This window comes from Nomascus leucogenys, chromosome 11 (assembly GCF_006542625.1).
Source record: "Nomascus leucogenys isolate Asia chromosome 11, Asia_NLE_v1, whole genome shotgun sequence".
Lineage (NCBI taxonomy): Eukaryota > Metazoa > Chordata > Mammalia > Primates > Hylobatidae > Nomascus > Nomascus leucogenys.
In genome coordinates, this window is record NC_044391.1 from 100,338,029 (window position 1) to 100,356,492 (window position 18,464).

Consider the following 18,464-nt stretch of genomic DNA (forward strand, 5'->3'; position numbering starts at 1 on the left):
GACTAGGTTCAAGAACCATTAACTCTCCCTGATTTCTCAAGGGCAAAGGTGTCAATGCCAAGAGAAGATGTTTGTGTTCATTGGTGTTTCCAAAGGTATTACTTTTTCTTTGGCCTTGTTGGCTATAGATAAACCAGCCAATGAATTTTGGGCCAAGAAGTCCAAAACATGCCTATCCCATTAACAGTAACAGCAGCATCAAGAGGCAACCTGGTATATTGCACTTAGGAAATTTATTGATTCATAGCTGTGTTCTCAGTAAGGTGTTCACCACTACTTTTTGGAAAACGAATTATCTTTTCTGCATATATATTTTTCTGCATTTAAAAGAACAAGTCTCTTTTTTGAGCAGTTCTCTTTGTAAGGATTGATATTTGATGACTGTATTCTTTCTTAAAAGAACTTTTATTCCAAAGAAAAATTTGCTTATTTCATAGTAGAATAAAACTTCTATTTTTCAGTTATAATTTGTATCTATTGGAAACTGTTGTAAATCTAAGATAAGACATGGGATCTTAGTTTTTCTGTATCTTAAATATTTTACTATTTCATCATCCTGGAAATTATTTTATCCATATTGATTATTTCCAACTATGCTAAAAAAGACTAAAATAATATGAAAATATAAAAGAAGGATAGAATAGCCTAGAAGGATAATAAAATAGTGAAGTAAATCATCACATTACATCATCCTTCAGTTTTCTTATTGCATTGCCCAGTGTCTTGCATCATCTTTCCAGAAGTATAGAAGAAGTCTGCAGACACTGTCTTTATAATTTTTTTGTTTGGTTGGTTGGTTTCTTTCAGGCTTTCATTGGACACTTAAGAATTCAGAATTTTTCACTTTTCACCCAGAATGATGACAGATGAAAACTGACCAAGGAAGATATTTCACAAGCATTAGACAAATCATAATATGAATGCAGATACATAGTAGCAGCCTAGAGCAGAGTTTCCCAACCTCAGCACTGTTGACATTTTGCTCCAAATAATTCTTTGTTGTAGGAGCCATCCTGTGTGTGCAATCCAGGATGTTTAGCATCCCTGTCCTCTACCCTACTGCAGGCCCGTAGTGCCATCCTGCTAAGTTATGGCCATCAAAAATGTCTCCAGACATTAGCCAAGGTTCCTGGGAGGTCAAGGGGACGCAAAATCACCCTAGTTGAGAACCACTACTCTAAACTCTAATCATAGTGAAGTTGATTATATAAATGAAATGTCAGATGACAATACCTAAACTGTCTCTCAGTTATCTTAAGTCTTCTCAAACTCAAGATAATGATGAGTAAAGAATATATTTCTAACAACAAAAAGGAAATTTGATAGTATTTCTAAAGACAAAAAGGAAATTTGTATTCACATTCAGTTAGTCATTCCACCAGAAGGACTTCATCACACAGTATTTTGTGACAAGAACCTGAACAGCCGATGTTTTACAATATTCTTATCATCTTTTATTATATGCACCAAAATTTTCTTTTTTAAATTTTCTTGAATCTCTAAATCTGCTTTAAAAATTTACCTGATACACTTTTTAAATGGACAAATGCCGAAGGTAGCTGTGTATACAAATGTGACTAGAAGGAAAAAGATGATGTAGAAATAAAATAACTCCTTGGGTTGATCATTCTGATTGGCATTTATAGAGTAGAAATGTTTTCCAATTACAGAGGAAAAAAGATGGCCTTTCCTTCAACAGTTATGAGCCGTCAGAGTTTTCAAAAATACTGCATTTTGACAATGTAGTTTCTAGTTTGACAATGATATATTTATCTTGAAAACCAGGAAAATGTAGATAAGAATTCGGTTTTATAATATTTAAATTCTTATTAAAATGTCTAATAAAATTGTTTTCCCAATCACTTTATTCTTCTGTAAGTTATTTTACATTTAAAATGTAAACAAATAAAAATAAGTAAATAAACAGTAGCAACTTCTTTTCCTGGTAAATTGAGGATTGAGTATGTATTATCTCTTTCCTGGACTATTGTAATAACCTCTCCCTCCTTCCACAGAGAAGCCATAATAACCTTTATGGAATACAAATCAAATGATGGTATTCATTCTTTAAATAGCTATCAATAAAAATAAAATCCCAACTTTATACCCTGGCCTGCAAATTTTACGTGGTCTGAATTCAGCTTACATTTCTTCTTTCCCTTGTCTATTGCCCATCAGGCTCAGTGGCTTTCTTCCTTCACACCAAACTAGTTATTTCCAGAGTGGGAGGAAGGCTTGCAGTGTTTTCTCCATCTGCAATAGTCTTTCCCTAATCTTAGTGTGGATAAAGGTTCCTTCTTGTTACTTGAATCACAAATAGTATGTTCTCAGCCATTCTCTGTTACATCATCCAGAGTACATATCAATTTTCCAATATTTTCATTTATTTGATTTCCCACTATAACCGAGGCTCTGTTAGTGCAGGGTCTTTTACTATTTTGTAATCCTAACAGCAAGAACAAAACAAGGTACATAGTACATATTTAATAAATACTTGTTGAACAAATATGTGCCAGTCATATTTCTTCATGCTGCTGAATAAGTTAACAGCATATAAACACATACAAACCAAGTGGCATGGATGTCTGCTTTCATTTTTAGCCATTTAGAAATATACGTAACCCATCCTAAGGGGTTTGTATTTGTTTTGCATAATACATTATAGGTACTCATTATTCATTACACAGTAAATATATCTATATTTGCAGGGAATATACATTGCTTGGAATTATATGAAAAAAATTATTTTTAGTTTTCTAATATTCAGGATACAGTGTTTAAATGGGGGTGTTTCTTCATTCTTTTTTTCTTACTGATTTTTACTTTTTAAATTTGAAAGCCTTGCAGTGATCATAAGGATCTGTTCAGGCAAAGAACATGAAAGAGTTTACATTTTTATTATTTTCGTGTTTCTTATTCTCTTATATCAAAAACATTCACAGATAAGTTAACAAGATCCTCATCAGGAGGAAAAGTAAATTGTTCACTACCATCCTCTAGTATCCTAATCTGGTCTTGTTGTTGGCTAACTTCAGCAGTTACTCTTCTGTGATTGGTGTAATATTAACCAAATAAATTACTGGATTTGTTCCACAAATATTATGTCTTAGATTGGTTCTTTCCTGTCTCTGAAAGTAAAGTCTTGCAATGAGAATAAATTATTTTACAATAGTCAATTAGCAGTGTAAAGTTTATGAAAATTTATTTGCTTTTTTTGTAAATCATCTGTGAATCCAAAAGGGAAAAATATGACAAAGAAAGCTATATAAGATATTATTTTATTTTACAGAGTAACAGACTAGCTAGAGACAATGAATTAAGGGAAAATGACAAAGAACAGCTCAAAGCAATTTCTACACGAGATCCTCTCTCTGAAATCACTGAGCAGGAGAAAGATTTTCTATGGAGCCACAGGTAAGTGCTAAAATGGAGATTCTCTGTTTCTTTTTCTTTATTGCAGAAAAAATAACTGAGTTTGGCTGATCTTGGCATATTTTTACCATACCTATTAGAATAAACAAAGCAGAATTTACATGATTTTTAAACTATAAACATTGGCTTTTTAAAAACAATGGCTGTAAATTGGTATTTGTAGAAAATCATACTACATTGGTAGTTGGCACATTAAATGCTTTTTCTTACTCTGAATTCCTGATATGACTTCCTTTAGGATTGTTTAAAATATTCTAGTAGTTTTAGGTCAATTTAGATGTGATTTAGTTGGTCTTGATATTATAATTTTTAGGAGTTCCCTTTCATTTTTCTTTTTTCTTACGTTTCTTCAAATAGTATAATGCCTTATTTTCATTTATGAAGAAATTACCCTGCTGTTGATGATACTGGTATATTTAAATAAACCAGTTGCAGTGCATTTCTGCAGAAAGTCCATTAAGACATAAATTTTGTCCAGTAACCCCAGTAGAAGTGGTGACTCTATGATTCATTCATGTTGCGTAAGTAAGTGAAAAATATGAGCTATATGAAGAGTGGTATAACGTATATTCATAATTTTTCTTAACTGTTAACTAAATTTAAGTACTTATAATCCATTTGCATTTTCCTTTTGTGTTCTTTGCCATTATAACTGTGCCTAAGTATATATGTAAATATATTTCCAACTATAGTGTTAAACACTGATGTCTTTTGAATTTTAAAAAGGCTAGTAATGTAAGAAGTTTGGGACTGCTTAAAGATTGCATATGGAGAAGTCAGACATGTAAACCTTTTGAATAGCATGTAAGAATGTTTATTTTTATTTTGTTTCTCCCACACAGACACTATTGTGTAACTATCCCCGAAATTCTACCCAAATTGCTTCTGTCTGTTAAATGGAATTCTAGAGATGAAGTAGCCCAGGTAAATGTATGTTTGAGATTACTAGATAACTGTTGCACAAATTGCTATGTCACTTAAATTGTTTTCTCTCAGAAAGTCTGCGTAAATAAATGAAACAGGCTAATAATAGTAATATAATGTAGAAAAAATACCCTTAACATTATTTCCACAGATAAAACTAATTAGAACTGTAAATTCTTTTTTTTTTTTTTTTTTTTTTTGAGATGGAGTCTCGCCCTGTCGCCCAGGCTGGGGTGCAGTGGTGCAATCTCGGCTCACTGCAAGCTCCGCCTCCCGGGTTCACGCCATTCTCCTGCCTCAGCCTCCCCGAGTAGCTAGGACTACAGGCGCCCACCACCACGCCCGGCTAATTTTTTGTATTTTTAGTAGAGACGGGGTTTCACCGTGGTCTTGATCTCCTGGCCTCGTGATCCGCCCGCCTCGGCCTCCCAAAGTGCTGGGATTACAAGCGTGAGCCGCCGCGCCCGGCCGAACTGTAAATTCTAAGGAGATTATTTATCTAAACTAATTTTAAAATCAGAAGTCAAGGCAGTGTTTTAGATGGCTCATTCACAACTATCTTTCCCCTTTAAATATGATTTATTGTCTTTCTCATACACAGATGTATTGCTTGGTAAAAGATTGGCCTCCAATCAAACCTGAACAGGCTATGGAACTTCTGGACTGTAATTACCCAGATCCTATGGTTCGAGGTTTTGCTGTTCGGTGCTTGGAAAAATACTTAACAGATGACAAACTTTCTCAGTATTTAATTCAGCTAGTACAGGTAAAAATCATGTAAAATAGTAAATAATGTTTAATTACAATAATAATTTATTCTAGATCCATACAACTTCCTTTTAAAAAACCTACTGCGCTAACTAGTTTTATGCTTTAAAAAAAAAAAAATTTATTACCAGTAATATCCACTTTCTTTCTGAAAAAATTTTCTTTAGATCGGCCATGCAGAAACTGACCCTGATTTGTTTTTTTTGAATCACCTAGGTCCTAAAATATGAACAATATTTGGATAACTTGCTTGTGAGATTTTTACTGAAGAAAGCATTGACTAATCAAAGGATTGGGCACTTTTTCTTTTGGCATTTAAAGTAAGTCTAATTATTTTCCCATTAAATTCTTAAGGTACATATTACTTGCTTTCTTAATAGATTTATAAATATATATTACTAATATACTTTTGTTTATGTTTGGCTGGAAGAGTTTTCCATACTAAAAGTATTTTGTACCAGTGATGAGCTTCTCAACTTTTGCTCTTTGAAATTTAAAAAGTAATAAATTCAAAACTAAATTTTAGTTATGAATGAGAGCTGAAATATTTTTAAAGATTTTTGTTCTACTTAAGTAAAATTTTCTGGGTCCAGATGAATATTGCTGTAGGTTTCACTGTGTGTATGGATTAAAATACCCCCCAAAAAAGAAAAAAATGTTTTACCTTGAAATTCAGAACAATAATGTCAAACTCCCATGGTTCTTACTGAAAAACAAGCTAATTAAGAATAAAAAATGTTTTGTAGAATGTGATATATCTAGTACTCAAAAGTTACAGGTCATAAACCATATAATTTTTCATAAATTTAGAAACAGATTTATATCTATTATGATATTTTAAGTGTTAAAATTTAAAAATGGAACCCAGAAGTTAAGTTGAAAACAAGAAGTGGAGGCGTGTGTCAGAAGAGTTAAATAGCATTCACTGAGCGCTTTGTTCCCTCCCTCTTCATTTGATTATTTTTGCGCTAAATTTCCTTTTTTCATGTTTTTATATCTTGTACTGAGATTAGTCAATGAAAACTAGTTGAAATAAACCTAAAAACTAGATGTTTATTTAATCACATTCAGGAACTACCTGAAACTCATGATGGTTTTGCTTCTAAATTATAGGTTTTGAATAATTTTATTATTAGTATGATTGTAACATTTATTGGATTTCAAAAATGAGTGTTTACATTGTTTAGCAAAGATTATTTGTATACTCATTTAAGACTATATGTATATTTTTTTAATTTTGCACGATTCTTTTAGATCTGAGATGCACAATAAAACAGTTAGCCAGAGGTTTGGCCTGCTTTTGGAGTCCTATTGTCGTGCATGTGGGATGTATTTGAAGCACCTGAATAGGCAAGTCGAGGCAATGGAGAAGCTCATTAACTTAACTGACATTCTCAAACAGGAGAAGAAGGATGAAACACAAAAGGTGTGTGACTCTAGTTTGTGTTTGAGACTCTATTCACTGCAGTGGGGCAGAGTTGTTTAGAAGCCCAGTGTATATACAGATCATGGTCCTTGGAATCAAGCAGATTAGGATTTGGAACCAAGTTCCACTGCCTCTCAGCTGTGTAGTGTTAGACATGTTATGCAGGCTCTCAAGACTCATTTTCTTTGTCTGTAAAATGCGAATAATACCTGCTTCGTAAGGCCATTGTGAGAATTAAATTACATGAGATATGCAAAGAACCTATCACAATCCTTGGAACATAGAAGGTGCCCAGTAAATGTTAGATCCCTTTACTTTCCCTTCCTTTCTCTTATTCAGTTCCCTAAGTATTTACAGTGGTTATTTCCTTATTCTGTTATTTATTGTCTCTCAGTAATGACCCTGAAAATGAGTGGAAAGAAGTTAGTTTTTACATTTCCAAGTTTAAAATGGATTTCGAGTCACTCAGTAAATATATCACACACTCTAGTCATCTGCTCTCTAGCTTAGTATAACTAAGAGTAGGAAATACAATGCAAACTTTTTTTTTTTTTTTTTTTTGAGACAGGGTCTGGCTCTTTTGCCCAGCCTGGAATGCAGTGGTGCAATTTCGGCTCACTGCAGCCTTGACCTCCTGGGTTCAAGCCATCCTCCCACCTCAGCCTCCTGAGTAGCTGGGACTATAGGAGCATGCCACCACTCCCAGCTAATTTTTGTATTTTTAGTAGAGACAGTGTTTCGCCTTGTTGCCTAGGCTGGTCTCTAATTCTTGGGCTCAAGCAGTTTGCCCACCTCAGCCTCCCAAAGTGCTGGAATTACAGGCATGAGCCACTGTGCCTAGCCCAATGTAAACTTTTTTATGACCTTTTCCTACACCCTATTCTTTATTCAGTCCAATCCACCACATCCTAAATTCACCACCTCTTACACTTAAAAGGAAGCTCATTCCTCACCTTTAGTAAAATGAAAAAAAAAAAAAATCGTATATTAGTGAGTCCCCAAAGGACAGAGAATGTAAGTTAGCAGTACTGGATGAATTTTTCCAACATCTTCATTACAAGTACTTGAAGGAAAGAAAAATTTAAAAGAAAGTTATTGTATTAATGTAAATGTCATACAGTGTGAGTTGATCTTATTGAAGTGTGATATATAAATTCAAATATAGGATGTTAGGAAATAATTGTACTCTTTCTGATACTGGAATTTATGGGCAAGAAGGGACTAGATTGCCCTGGAAGAACAAAATTTATTGTATTTATATATTGTAACTGAGCTGAGAAAAAAGAAACTAAATTTTAGATACATTTGTAAATACAGATGTTCCTCAACTTATAATAGGGTTATATCCTGATAAACACATCATAAGTTGAAAATATCTTACAGGCGAAAATGGGCATTTTGTAGATGTGATGGGATGCGAAAACACAAAACACAGTATCCAAAAAATGCTGGCCACACAGTACACTGTAGAGTATTGGTCGTTTACCCTCGTGACTGCATGGGAGCTGCGGCTCACTGCTGCTACCCAGCATTTCAAGAAAATACTGTGTTGCATATCACTAGCCCAGGAAGAGATAAAAGTTTAAAATTTGATGTATAGGTTCTACTGAATGCATGTAGGAAGAGATAAAAGTTCAAAATTTGACGTATCATTTCTGAACGCATGTTGCTTTCACACCATCACAAAGTTGAAAAATCGTAAGTCAAAACCATTGTAAGTTGGAGACCATCTGTATAGGCATTTCTTCTAAGCTGGAGTTTTTATATCACAAATTGGTTATGATACAGTGGATTAATTAGGAACATGAAATTCATTACTCAGATCATTATTGGCTTAAATGAGATTTTGATAGGGAACTAAGATTGCAGTCACAGAAACAAGCAGTTACTTTGAGTGGCTTTGTGTTTTGTCGTAACAATGAGTGATAAAATACATGAAGCATTGTGCTAACATTAGAGTTGTCAGTGATAGAAATGCCTTTACATGAACAAGAGCTATCTAGTCAGTGATGACCAGATTTTCTAACTATTCATTTATATATAACAAGAAGAAAAAAATACTTTATTTAAATTGCAGCATAAAAATTAATTTATTATTAATTCCTAGATCCTAACCACTTTTTCCCCCTACTCACATTTTATATTTTCAATAGTTGAAGGTTTCCTAAAATAAAATCCCAGCTATTTGCATGATAACTCAGCAGTCTGGGCTCTGATTCGAATTGATTAAAAAGGGATATTGTTTTGTAGCCATATACTAAAACCTGAATATAGTATGAGACTCCATGTAACAAATGTTTTTACAAGTCCTTTTCCCAACAATTTCTTTTAGCCTCACTAGACCACTTTTACCCAACAAAGAGAGTATAAATGCTGTGTTTTCTTAAAAGCCTAAAAGTAAGGTTATTAAGCTAATATAACATGGTCTCCTTAGTTTTTCCTCTAGAACACAGATCAGCAAATTTTCTTAAAGGGCCAGATAGTAACTGTTTTAGACTTTGCAGGCCCATGTAGTCTCTGTCTTAACTATTCAACTCTGCTATTCTCATAAAAGCAGCCAATATGTAATGAATGGGTGTAGCTATATTCTAATACAACTTGATTTACAAAAACTGGCAGCTGACTTGCCGGTTGACTAGCCCTGCTCTACAGCCAAGAGCACTGCCACTATCACCAAGCAGATTTCATCTTCTTACAAGAAGGGGTACACAGTGCTGCCAGTCTTGCTTCTGTCTGAATGTTGCTGCTCTGTGTTGTAGAAACCCCCTTAATTAGAAGGCAGCCAGTCTAGGATGTAGATTCAGAGACTGTACAGTACTGAGGTTCTCATGTGTAAAAGAGATTAGCAGTTAGTTTTATCTTTTATTAAGTCAGTTTCTTACTGTGACTATCCTTTTTTTTAATCAGGTACAGATGAAGTTTTTAGTTGAGCAAATGAGACGACCAGATTTCATGGATGCTCTACAGGGCTTTCTGTCTCCTCTAAACCCTGCTCATCAACTAGGAAATCTCAGGTACTTTCTTGGGGGTTTCATTGATATATTTAAATAAATACTTTTTCTGGATAAAATCTTGAGAAAAGTCAAAATGTCTGTTACAATTAGAATGTTCAATAGTCTATGCTTCTCTCTCTCATTCTCCTACCCTCAAAATAAGAGTAGTAAATTGTCCTAAGTTTAGTACTGCCTTTATTCAGAATGAGTTTTACTACTTAAATAATAGAGTTTAAAACCTTCTGTGGCTAGAATTTCTGTTATCATAGGATAAGAAATAGAAATGTAATGTCTGTAAAACTAATGATATATATCTATATATTTGTTGGAAATTCATGTACAATTATATAACTTTTAAAACTTTCAGTATTTTTTTATACTGTTTAGAAATGGATTCCTAAATAAAAATTGAGGAGAAAGTTTTAAATCTTTGTAACACTTCAGAAAGCTATATTGTATTTATATTTTAAAATAAATTTGAAGGTAAAAGAATAATAAAGCAAAGGTACCTAGTAAAGTTTTTAACTATTTTAAAGGCTTGAAGAGTGTCGAATTATGTCCTCTGCAAAAAGGCCACTGTGGTTGAATTGGGAGAACCCAGACATCATGTCAGAGTTACTGTTTCAGAACAATGAGATCATCTTTAAAAATGGGGATGGTAAGGAAGAGTATTAATGAGCTTATGATGCATGAATTTAGCTATCTTTTTATACACAGGATATTTATGAACCATGAAAACTATTGAAAGCCATTTAAGGAATATACACATGTGATAAAATATGTAATATTAATCAGATGTCTTGACCTTTGAAATATGCATGTATAATCAATGAAAAGAAAAGAAGTACTAGGTTTAGATCAGAAGTCCTGAAATCAGTTTTTTGTTTTTTCTTTTTCCTGTTCCCTACCTCCAACCCTCCTCCCATGGACCTGTGTAGACAAGTATTTTTTGTTGTTGTTTTGGTTTTTTTTTTTTAATCAGTTTCTAATTATCATTTGCTTAGCTGTGTGAGTATCCATTCATTTCATAAATATTCTATGTGGTAGGCCCTGGGGTTTTAGCAGTGAAGAAAACAGAATCCCTGCCCTCTTGGAGCTTACAGCGTAACAGAGAAAAGAGGGACATTAAATGAATAATTACAAAAATAAAATTACAAGCATGGTGCAAAGGAAAAGTGTAGTCTGCTTAGGAACCATATAAAAGAAGATACTTATTTGGAGAAAAAGGCTATGGGGGGAGTGAAGGAGGATCATGGATGGGTTTTCAATAGGAAATGACATTTCAGCAGTGAATTCTGTTGATCCCAATATTTTAATATAAACATATGTTCAAATTTAAGGATTCAGAAAAATAATTACTATAAATGCTTTAATTAAAAATTTTTGTGAGATGTATGCTCACTTATCCTACATTGTTATTCAAATATGTTTATGCAAAGACTTTAAAAGTGGATTTAAGAATCGGAATATTAAGAGCCATTTGTAGTGGTGTGTGCTTGTGATCCCAGCTGCTCTGGAGGATTACTTGAGCCCAGGAGTTTGAGACAAGCCTGGGCAACTTAGCAAGACCCTGTCTCAAAAATTATAAGTAAATTAATAAAGCTATGTAAAGGCTTTGAGTGGACATATACACTCATAAATTTTTTGAAAAGAAATCAGAATATTGCTTTCCTGTAGTTTCTTTTGAAGAGTAAATATAGCTGTATTTGTTTTTCATTTGAAAACCATGTGATGGCGTGATCCCCAAATTTGCATCTGTGGCATTAAATGGTGATACATATTATTTGAATTTCAGATTTACGGCAAGATATGCTAACACTTCAAATTATTCGTATTATGGAAAATATCTGGCAAAATCAAGGTCTTGATCTTCGGTAGGTAACCAGTAAGGCAACCTGTATGTTGAAAGTTATCCTGAAAAAGTGAACTATTAATAATTATAGAAGCATATAGAGGCATATATCTAAAAAGAAATGTATGCAGTAGTAATTATCAATAGTTGATTACACTATAGTACTTTGACATATCCTCCTCTTACTTAGAATAGCTAAATTATATTCAGCTAAGTAAAAAGGGCTAATAAGCTAATAAACACTCTGCTACTGCCTCTGGAGTTGACGTCACCATTAGGAGCAAAACAAAGGAGACACAAAAGACCCCTGTTTTCATTCAGAAGAGTTTAAAAGAAAGTTTCATAATGGGAATTTTCTAATTCTGAAGCTGTATAAATCCTCATATTGGAATCAGTTTTGCAGCAAAATTATGCAACCAGCTAATCTTAGAGTTTTTACCAGTCTGTTGGTTTCTACCCAACTTTCCACACTATCAGTATTATCACCAAGTTTTCTGTCATGCTTCATCTTCTCCTAGTCATTGTTGCTTCTAAAATGTTCTTCCTTATCTGACTTGTCTTTTTGCAAATCCGTAGTCATTCAGGCAAAGCCCACTCTGTCCAAAGTACTTTGGCCTATAAGTGGACATAGAGAGTCAAGTCTAGATGTAACAACAGGGTACATTTAGTAGGAATTGCAGGTAACACCAGACAAGGGCTTATTGGTATGCCTCTTATAAATTTTAAGAGTAGCTAGTATACAAAAATGTATCAGTGACAAATAGTTGTACCCTTTTGTTGCAAAGAAGAAAGTGGACATTTCACGTGACCTGCTAAGGCACAAAATTGTCATCAACTCCAAATTTGTAACTCCTGATACATTGCTTAACCCCTCCTGCTTTCCAAAGACGGTTAATGTTATATGAATCAAATTTCATTTTTTGGTATAATTTCCTGTGTCTTGAGAGATCCACATGTCACTACTACCATGTCCCCCAAAGGAATAGAGTGTAAAAAAGATTGTAGAGCTAAGAAAGAGTAAAGGAGGTAACTATGTAACCCTGGTCAATTACATTGTTTAATTATAAATTAATGACTGCAAAAAAGCATCTGAAGTTAAGATGATTAGAAATATTAATGGTTTTTTAGTCTTTTCTGAATTTTTTAACTTAAGTAAACGTAAGTAAAAATTTTATTTCAAGTTTAACTTTAGATTAAAATTATTTAAGTAAAATCATAACAGCATTTTTATTTATACCTGGCAAAACTATAATTCAGAATCAGGTTATTTTAACCCTGCTTCTTTTTTTTAATAACAAGACTTAGAAGACAATTGAATTCTGTAAACTGTGAGCATGTTCAACAGTGATAAAAACATAAAATAAGAAAGAATGAGCAGGAGTACAACGTTAAGACATTCCCCTATTTACGAGGGCAGGTAGAAGAAAAGATTGTGTAAGAGAAGTCATCAAAAGAAGTAGGAGTACTAGAGGAAGTGATGGACAAACAATTTGTAGGGCCAAGGGCTTCAAGGGGATTAAAAGAATAAGGTCTGTGAAAAAGCACTTGGATTTGATGACTCATCATTAGCTTTAAGAGTTTACTCACTAGAGTGGTAGGTGTAGAAGCTAGGCTACAAGGAATTAAGTAAGAAAATGAAAATAAGTATAGACTGTATTAAGAATTTAAGAAGTAAAGGAAAGGTGGAAAGAATGGAGAGTAGCTTATGAGAAGAACAGAGCAAGGAAAAACTTTGGGTACTTACCTGTCAGTCTGAATGTTAGGTGCTTTTTTTCATTGTCTCTTTAAATCCTCACATCTGCACCCTTGACTACGTGTCCTATTTAATTTTCTATGTGAATAAATGAGAGGTACCCTAAAAAGCATTTGTGCCACATCCCAAGTATTATGGTTGTATCAAAGGGAAACATTTGTGGGATTATTTGAGTTGTGAGCTGAACTAGCTGCTGTTTTTATGGAACACGATTTTTACTTAAATAACTAGTAGGCAAGCTATGGTTATTCAGACATGGATATTTGGCAGGCATTTTCTTGAAAATGAACAATATGTGTCTGTCCCTTTGAAGAAAACAACTGTGGCAGTATTTGTTGCCAATGATAAAATACAAGCTTGTAACAAAAATTTCATTAGAAGTTCAAAATTAGAATTTTGAAAATTCTAATTTTCAGTGTCTGCCACTGAACCTAATAGAGTCCCTAAACTTAACATCTTTCTGATGAGATTCTTGGTAATATTAACAATTGTGGTTTTTAGTATGGTATAATGAAAGGTATCAACATTTGGAACATCTACAAATGACCAGGCAGGATACTATAAAATCATGTATGGGTAAAAGATCCATTAAAAGGCAAGAAAGACAAATTGATTTTAATGTAACTGAGTATGAAAAGTTTATTGATATGGTTTTAGATTATATTTTGCAACTTAAGAAACTTATCTTGTCAGGTTTTAGAATAGTACCAAAGAAAAATATCACAATTATCTGAAAAGTCTATTATAATACTCCTTCTTTTTCTACCTACCTATCTTTGTGAGGCCAGATTTTCTTTTTATACTTTATTAAAACATAACATTAGATTGCATACAAAAGCATATATGAGAATCCAGCTGGGTACTATGAAGCCAGACATTTAAAAATTTTTTCAAATGTGAAAGAATGTCATAATTCTCACTAAATTTTTTAAATGCATTTTTTGTTTCATCAAATATGTTATTTATATTAACATGTCATGGTTTGTTGCTTTTAAATGAATTAGTAAATATTTAAAATTTTTATTTTCCCTATTTCAATTTCTAATATCAGTAGATGTAATTCACATAACTAAAAGCTCTTTGGAGTCCTCAGTAATTTCTACAAGTGTAGAGGAGTCCTGAGACCAAAATTGAGAACTTCTGCCCTACAGTTTTATTTCGGTGTCAATTAAACATCTTTAGATTCATGCATATTTTTAAAATCATAAATGTTTGTAAAATTTTAATTGCCACAATAATTTTCTTAATTCTTTTCTGATAAAAATGCAGTGCTTTCTCAGTTGAAGGTTATAATAAATGATGACAGGTAATTTTGAGAATTATTCCAGAAGTATGTTTATCACACCATAAAAAAGAAAATTAAAATTGGAGAAAGGCAGTAAAGATCATGCATGACAAATTTACTAATAAAATACTCATGTTTTAGCCTATTAAAATATTTGCTATTTTAAAATTCCTTCATTTAATTGTAAATGTGTTACTCCTCTTTCAGAATGTTACCTTATGGTTGTCTTTCAATCGGTGACTGTGTGGGACTTATTGAGGTGGTGCGAAATTCTCACACTATTATGCAAATTCAGTGCAAAGGCGGCTTGAAAGGTGCACTGCAGTTCAACAGCCACACACTACATCAGTGGCTTAAAGACAAGAACAAAGGAGAAATGTGAGTTGTATTATTATTTCTTCCTATGTTAATCTAAGTTTTTGTTAGATGAGTCTGTCGGTGTTTGTGTATTCCTTTGAGTTAGACCAGAGAAAACAATTGTACTTTCTATGGAAAAAAATATGCTCAACCTTTGAAATATTTGATGCTAATGGATTTAAATGATTATAATTACTTTTAATTTAGTAAAATCTTAAACATTCATTTTATGTATTATCTAAAATGTATTGTTATTGCTTATTCTTTTTAAAACAAATGAATATTGCACATTCAAAATTTTATTTCTAATTCATTGTTAAAATGATTAGAAAAAAATAATTTTAATGACATGCTAAGTATTTTTTCACTATGATAAGAATTATGCTTTGGTCAGGGAACATCTGGAAATTTCCTTAGAAACCCATGAAAACTTTACAATCTCACAATCTTTGGACATAATTTCCTTATTCCTTGTCAGTGATTGTTTTCATTGTTTAAATAGAAACTTGCACCCTGTTGTCTTTTCTCAGGTTGGCCTGAATCACTCTATATTTCCATACTACTCATGAGGTGTTTATTCTTTGTAGATATGATGCAGCCATTGACCTGTTTACACGTTCATGTGCTGGATATTGTGTAGCTACCTTCATTTTGGGAATTGGAGATCGTCACAATAGTAACATCATGGTGAAAGACGATGGACAAGTAATGGTTTTCTCTGTTTAAAATGTTTTGGTGTTCTTAATTTATTCAAGACATTTTGTATCTGCATATATCAAACTATAACATAATTTCTTATTTTTGAAAGCTGTTTCATATAGATTTTGGACACTTTTTGGATCACAAGAAGAAAAAATTTGGTTATAAACGAGAACGTGTGCCATTTGTTTTGACACAGGATTTCTTAATAGTGATTAGTAAAGGAGCCCAAGAATGCACAAAGACAAGAGAATTTGAGAGGTGAGCTCGAGAAATTAAAAACACAAAATAAAGAGTTCTGGCTGCTCTGTTAGAAACAATCAATATTTTTCAAGCAATTTCAAAATAATAAATGTTGGCTGGGTGTGGTGGTTCATGCCTGTAATCCCAACTCTTTGGGAGGCCGAGGCTGGAGGATCACTTGAGCTCAGGAATTGAAGCCAGCCTGGGTAACATAGTGAGAACTCATGTCTACAAAAAAATTTTAAAAGTAGCCAGGCGTGGTGGCATGCACTGTAGTCCCAGCCACTCAGGAGGCTGAGATGGGAGGATCACTTGAGCCCAGGAGGTTGAGGTTGCAGTGAGCCATGATCATGCCCCTGTACTCCAACCTGGGCAAGAGAGTGAGACCCTGTATCAAAATAAATAAACTAAAATAATAGAAGTTCTTTTACCACTTTAGCAAAAACTATTTTTTGTTTGTTTTTTATTTTATTATATTTCAATAGCTTTTGCGGTACACGTGGTTTTTGGTTACATGGATGAATTAAATAGTGGTAAAGTCTGAGATTTTAGTGCACCTGTAACCCAAGTAGTGTGCTTTGCCCCCAGTATATACTTTTTTATCCCTCACTGTTCTTCCCACCCTCTCCCTTCTGAGTCTCTGTAGTCCATTATATCATTCTGTATGCCTTTGTGTACCTATAGCTTAGCTCCCACCTACAAGTGAGAACATAACTGTATTTTCAGGTTTTCCATTCCTGGCCTCCAGCTCCATCCCAGTTGCTGCAAGAGACATTGTTTCATTCTTTTCTGTGGTGGAGTAGTATTCTGTGGTGTATATGTACACTTTCTTTATCCACTCATTGGTCAGTGGGTACTTAACGTTGGTTTCATATCTTTGCAATTGTGAATTGTGCTGCAATAAACATACGATATGCATGCAGATGTCTTTTTGATATAATGACTTCTTTTCCTCTGGGTAGAGGGATTCCTGGACCAAATGGTAGATCTACTTTTAGTTCTTTAAGAAATCTCCATACTGTTTTCCATAGAGGCTGTACTAATTTACATTCCCACCAGGAGTGTATAAGTGTTCTCGTTTCACCACATCCACGTCAACATCTGTTGTTTTTTGACTTTTTAATTACGGCCATTCTTGCAGGAGTAAGGTGGTATCTCATTGTGGTTTTAATTTGCATTTCCCTGATGATTAATGATGTTGAGCATTTTTTTCATGTTTGTTGACCATTTATATATCTTCTTTTGAGAATTGTCTATTCATGTCCTTAGCCCACATTTTTTTTTTTTTTTTTGAGACGGAGTCTCACTCTTGTTGCCCAGGCTGGAGTACAATGGCATGATCTCAGCTCACCGCAACCTCCACCTCCTGGGTTCAAGCGATTCTCCTGCCTTAGCCTCCCAAGTAGCTGGGACTACAGGCGCATGCCATCACGCACGGCTAATTTTTGTATTTTTAGTAGAGACAGGGTTTCACCATGTTGGTCAGGCTGGTCTTGAATTCCTGACCTCAGGTGATCCACCCGCCTCAGCCTCCCTAAGTGCTTGAGCCACTGCACCCCACCTTAACCCACTTTTTGATGGGATTGTTTGTTTCTTGCTGATTTGAGTTTCTTATAGATTCTGGATATTAGTCTTTTGTCGGATGCATAGTTTGGGAATATTTTCTCCCATTCTATGGGTTGTCTGTTTACTTTGATGATTATTTGTTATGCAGAGGCTTTTTAGTTTAATTAGGTCCCATTTATTTTGTTTGTTGTTGTCGCATTTGCTTTTGGGGTCTTAGTCATTTATTATTTGCCTAGGCCAGTGTCTAAAAGAGTTTTTCCTAAGTTATCTTCTAGAATTTTTATGGTTTCAGGTCTTAGATTTAAGTCTTCGATCCATCTTGAGTTGATTTTTGTATAAGGTGAGAGACAGGGACCCAGTTTCATTCTTTTACCATGTGGCTAGCTAGTTTCCCTAGCACCATTTATTAAACAGGATGTCCTTTCTCCAATTTATGTTTTTATATGTCTAAGATCGGTTCATTGTAAGTTTTTGGCTTTATTTCTGGGTTCTCCATTCTGTTCCATTGGTCTATTTGTCTACTTTTGTGTGTATCTGCTGTTTTGGTAATTATAGTTTTCTGGTATAATTTGAAGTCCAGTAATGTGATGCCTCCGATTTGTTCTTTTTGCTTAGTCTTGCTTTTGCCATTCAGACCCTTTTTGGTGTGTTTTATATGAATTTTAGGATTTTTTTTCTAATTCTGTGAAAAATGATGGTGGCAGTGTTTTGTAGTTTTCCTTGAATAGATCTTTCACCCCCTTGGTTAAGTATATTCCTAGGTATTTTTTTGAAGTTAAAAGGGCTTGCATTCTTAATTTGATTCTCAGCTTGGTTGTTGTTGGTGTATAGCAATGCTGCTGATTTGTGTATACTGATTTTGTAACCTGAGACTTTACTGAATTCATTTATCAAATCTAGGAGTCTTTTTTTTTTTTTTTCTTTTTAAGAGAGACAGTCCTGCTCTGTCGCCCCGGCTAGAGTGCAGTGGTGCGATCTCAGCTCACTGCAACCTCCACCTCCTGGGTTTAAGCAATTCTCCTGTCTCAGCTTTCCAAGTAGCTGGGATTACAGGCGTGCACAACCATGCTCAGCTAATTTTTGTATTTTTTAGTAGAGATGGGGTTTCACTTCGTTGGCCAGGCTGGTCTTGAACTCCTGATCTCAGGTGATCCTCCCGTCTTGGC

General features: G+C 33.9%; 1 protein-coding gene across 1 annotated transcript in view; it reads left to right on the top strand.

Moving 5' to 3' along the window:
• Window positions 1–18,464, top strand: part of PIK3CA (phosphatidylinositol-4,5-bisphosphate 3-kinase catalytic subunit alpha) — a 96,235-nt gene that overhangs the window by 70,852 nt on the left and 6,919 nt on the right. Inside the window, exons 10-20 of the mRNA XM_030822846.1 lie at window positions 3,290–3,414; window positions 4,275–4,356; window positions 4,958–5,122; window positions 5,341–5,444; window positions 6,379–6,550; window positions 9,458–9,564; window positions 10,080–10,201; window positions 11,339–11,417; window positions 14,641–14,811; window positions 15,378–15,495; window positions 15,599–15,750. Of these exons, the coding sequence (XP_030678706.1) occupies window positions 3,290–3,414; window positions 4,275–4,356; window positions 4,958–5,122; window positions 5,341–5,444; window positions 6,379–6,550; window positions 9,458–9,564; window positions 10,080–10,201; window positions 11,339–11,417; window positions 14,641–14,811; window positions 15,378–15,495; window positions 15,599–15,750 (1,397 nt within the window). The remainder of the gene's footprint in view (window positions 1–3,289; window positions 3,415–4,274; window positions 4,357–4,957; window positions 5,123–5,340; window positions 5,445–6,378; window positions 6,551–9,457; window positions 9,565–10,079; window positions 10,202–11,338; window positions 11,418–14,640; window positions 14,812–15,377; window positions 15,496–15,598; window positions 15,751–18,464) is intronic.